The 2,812-nt window shown below is 51.1% G+C and overlaps 2 protein-coding genes across 3 annotated transcripts in view; both read right to left on the bottom strand.

Annotated features, from left to right (window-relative positions):
• Positions 1 to 1,124, bottom strand: part of EBP (EBP cholestenol delta-isomerase) — a 5,899-nt gene extending 4,775 nt beyond the window's left edge. Inside the window, exons 1-3 of one of the 2 annotated variants that reach the window (XM_077752945.1) lie at positions 1,036 to 1,114; positions 742 to 786; positions 6 to 174 (exon numbers count right to left, since the gene is read on the bottom strand). In XM_077752945.1, the coding sequence (XP_077609071.1) occupies positions 6 to 156 (151 nt within the window). In that variant the 5' untranslated portion in view covers positions 157 to 174; positions 742 to 786; positions 1,036 to 1,114. Of the gene's footprint in view, positions 1 to 5; positions 175 to 741; positions 787 to 1,035 lie in introns of both variants that reach the window. The other variant, XM_077752944.1, reaches the window with a different exon arrangement.
• Positions 1,125 to 2,130: 1,006 nt separating this feature from the next.
• Positions 2,131 to 2,812, bottom strand: part of PORCN (porcupine O-acyltransferase) — an 11,016-nt gene continuing 10,334 nt past the window's right edge. Inside the window, 1 exon segment of the mRNA XM_077752973.1 lies at positions 2,131 to 2,583. Within this exon segment, the coding sequence (XP_077609099.1) occupies positions 2,482 to 2,583 (102 nt within the window). The 3' untranslated portion in view covers positions 2,131 to 2,481.

Below are 2,812 nucleotides of genomic sequence, written 5' to 3'. Positions count from 1 at the left end.
ACGACCTGACAACAGCCACGTGGCCACAACCAAGACTCCCGAGACAGAGAAGAGGCCAGCCAGGAGATGCCAAGTTGGGCAGTCATTAGGCACAAAGTTGTCCAGCCTCAGGTGCCGAGGCCAGTATGGGTGTAAAGGGCTGGCATTGGTGGTCATGTCTTTGTAGGTTGATGTCTATGTAAGGAGAAAGGAGAAAAAAGGGCAAAAACTTGAACAAACACAAAGCACAGCATGAGATCATAAAATCAAATCCAAATAGTTTATTATCACCAGAAATGTAAATGGACTAAAATTATCAGTCAATAGACTGTAATACTGGATTAAAAATAATCTAATTATATGCCCTCCAGAAGCCATAAGAAGTGAGATACAGGAACCAGGCCAGATTCTACCCCTCGGGGGTCACAGTCAGCTAGAGAAGATATAGAAACCAGGCCAGGTCCCTGCCCTCATTGGTCACAGTCTGGTGGGCGGACACAAGAACCAGACTAAGTCCCAGCTCATGTTTTGATAAGGGAGATACAGGGGCCAGGCGTGGTCCTCGCCCTCAGGGAGACCCAGCGACCAGGTTGGGTCCCACTGCAGGGGTCAGGGTCTAGCATCTTTCAACAGAAAACTATTCCCTCCCCGTAGTCCTGGAGACTGCTGGACAGAAGAGAGAAAACTAATCAGAACTACAACCCTCAGATTCTGTGCATGGAAAGGCAGACCCTTCCTGAAATCGCGCATAAGAGTACCAACCTGCAAGAAAGAGGAAAGCGCAAGGAAGGGGTCTTGAGCGCGGCGCTAAACACGAAAAAAAAAAAAGGGGTCAAATACAGAGACCACCAATTAGAGCTAGAAGTCCGTAGGCCAGCTGCCCAATGAGAAAGCAGATCTGTCGTCCAGACAACCGCGCGGTAGCAGAGGGTTTGGCGCAGGCGCGTTTGGTGGGCGGTGGGAGTGTGGGCAAGGGGGAGGGTCTCTCGCAGGCGCTGATGACCAGCTGTTTAGCAGTTGAGAGCTTAGGGGATGGAGTGGTCTGGGGACACTCACCCAGTGGCGCGGTCACAGCGGTCGCCCTCAGAGGCTCCAGGCTAGCTCGCTGGTGGCGTAAAGACCCTGGCTCAGACTCCTTTCACAGGTCCTCGCCTTACGGAGTTAACCAATGGAGGGGCTGGGAAGGCGGCCAGTGCCGCTCCTAACCAATAGGACCTCTCTGTGTGCCGCCGGCCCCGCCCCCCTGCGTGGTGCCATTTTCGCTGTTGGTTGAGACCGAGTCAGGAGTTGGATGACGGCTAGGATGGTGGGCGTTTTCGGGTTGAAGCCTGTCTGCAGTGAGTCTTGGCTTGATTTCCCTATCCCATTATCAACTATATCAGAAACCCGGTGTTTATCTTCCTCATCTACTGTTGAGTCATCATTGCTTTGTGCTCTCTTACCTTTGCCCTCTTTTTTTTTAGGCAGAGCAACCGGTTCCCGGACTAATCTTCAATCCTCACTCCCGAAGCGGCAAGGGCACTTAATATTATTGACAGGCAGATCACATTTGTACACTGCGCCTCTGCCCTCTCCCTCGACGCTCAGAAGTCCTCAAGCGGTCTTCCTTACCTCTCCCGACTTCAAGTCAGAAGAAGCAGTGAAAACCCAGGCTCCACAGCCTTGCTGACCATTTGCCATGGAGACCCTCAATCTCCCGGTGCCAACTGTAAAGAGCCAATCCGAACTTCCTAACTCTAAGCCAGCAGGCACCCTAAACCGCGCAATCAATCAGAACCCAGACCTTCCTTTCCAATTACAACCCACAAGCTTTGGTGCTAAGGACCAATAGGCAGGAACTCTTCATCTGTCTTGCTTTCCCCCTCTGTCCGTGTCAGAGCAACCAATCAGAATGGGGATCCCTCAGTTTTCCAGCCAGTTAAGTATCAGGACTTCCCCACATCCAACTATCCAATCTGTCCTGGCCCCACTCAAATCAAGCTGTGCGGGCCTCAGGCTCATCATCCAATCATGAACAATAATAAATTAACCACGAACCAATCACAACGTGCCCCCTCTTCATGATTTCCAGTCTCCAAACCTTTATGCTGTGCCCATTCCTCACTCACCTCTATTCCCCACTGATCAGTGAAGAAAGAGCCTTTTGTATCTTTCCTTTTATTTGACAATAACAAACTGTATATAAAAAGGGCGAAGGAAGGCGGGGAGGCCCTGGATCTCCCCCCTCTCTGATTCCCCAAGCATCATCCACCCCTAGGCCCCAGTAGGGACCACCCCCTTCCCGCCTTGTGGTGGGGTGGGGATCGACAGGCATGGAAATTGTGTGTGTGCGTGTGCATGTGTGTCTGTGTGTGTATGTGTCTGTGTGTTAGGAGTGTTGGGGGGGTGGTTAAGGATGGAGAGGGATCAAGAATTAGAGATTAGGGCCTTCCCTCATCCCCCATCAGAGCTGGCACCCTGAGGAGGGGTCTTGAGGGAGCTTTCAGGATCCACAGATGTGCCTCAGCCTATGAGACGGTAGAAGATCCAACATCCAAAAGTGACCCAGTGACTGGCCCAGCTGAGCTCTGACCACTTGTGGACAGTGTATGCCATGCCGTAGCCCTGTGGGAGAGAAAGAGGTAACAATGCCACTCGGCAAGAACAAAAAAATGTCTCAGGAAAACCCATCCTTTGCTCAAGGACATTTCTGTGACTCCATGGTAACCCTAGGTGAGGCCCCAGAGAAGAGACTGGATACATAGGAAAGAGGGGGTTTTTTTCTTTCATGTTTTCTTCTTCTTTAAAAATTATTTTAAGAACAAGACAAGGCAGTCCCACTCTCTGACCCATA

The sequence above is a fragment of the Crocuta crocuta genome, unplaced genomic scaffold (assembly GCF_008692635.1).
Source record: "Crocuta crocuta isolate KB4526 unplaced genomic scaffold, BGI_CrCroc_1.0 scaffold943, whole genome shotgun sequence".
In the NCBI taxonomy this organism is placed as follows: Eukaryota; Metazoa; Chordata; class Mammalia; order Carnivora; family Hyaenidae; genus Crocuta; species Crocuta crocuta.
The sequence above is the reverse complement of the archived record's forward strand: the minus strand, read 5'-3'. Positions and strand labels throughout refer to the sequence as shown.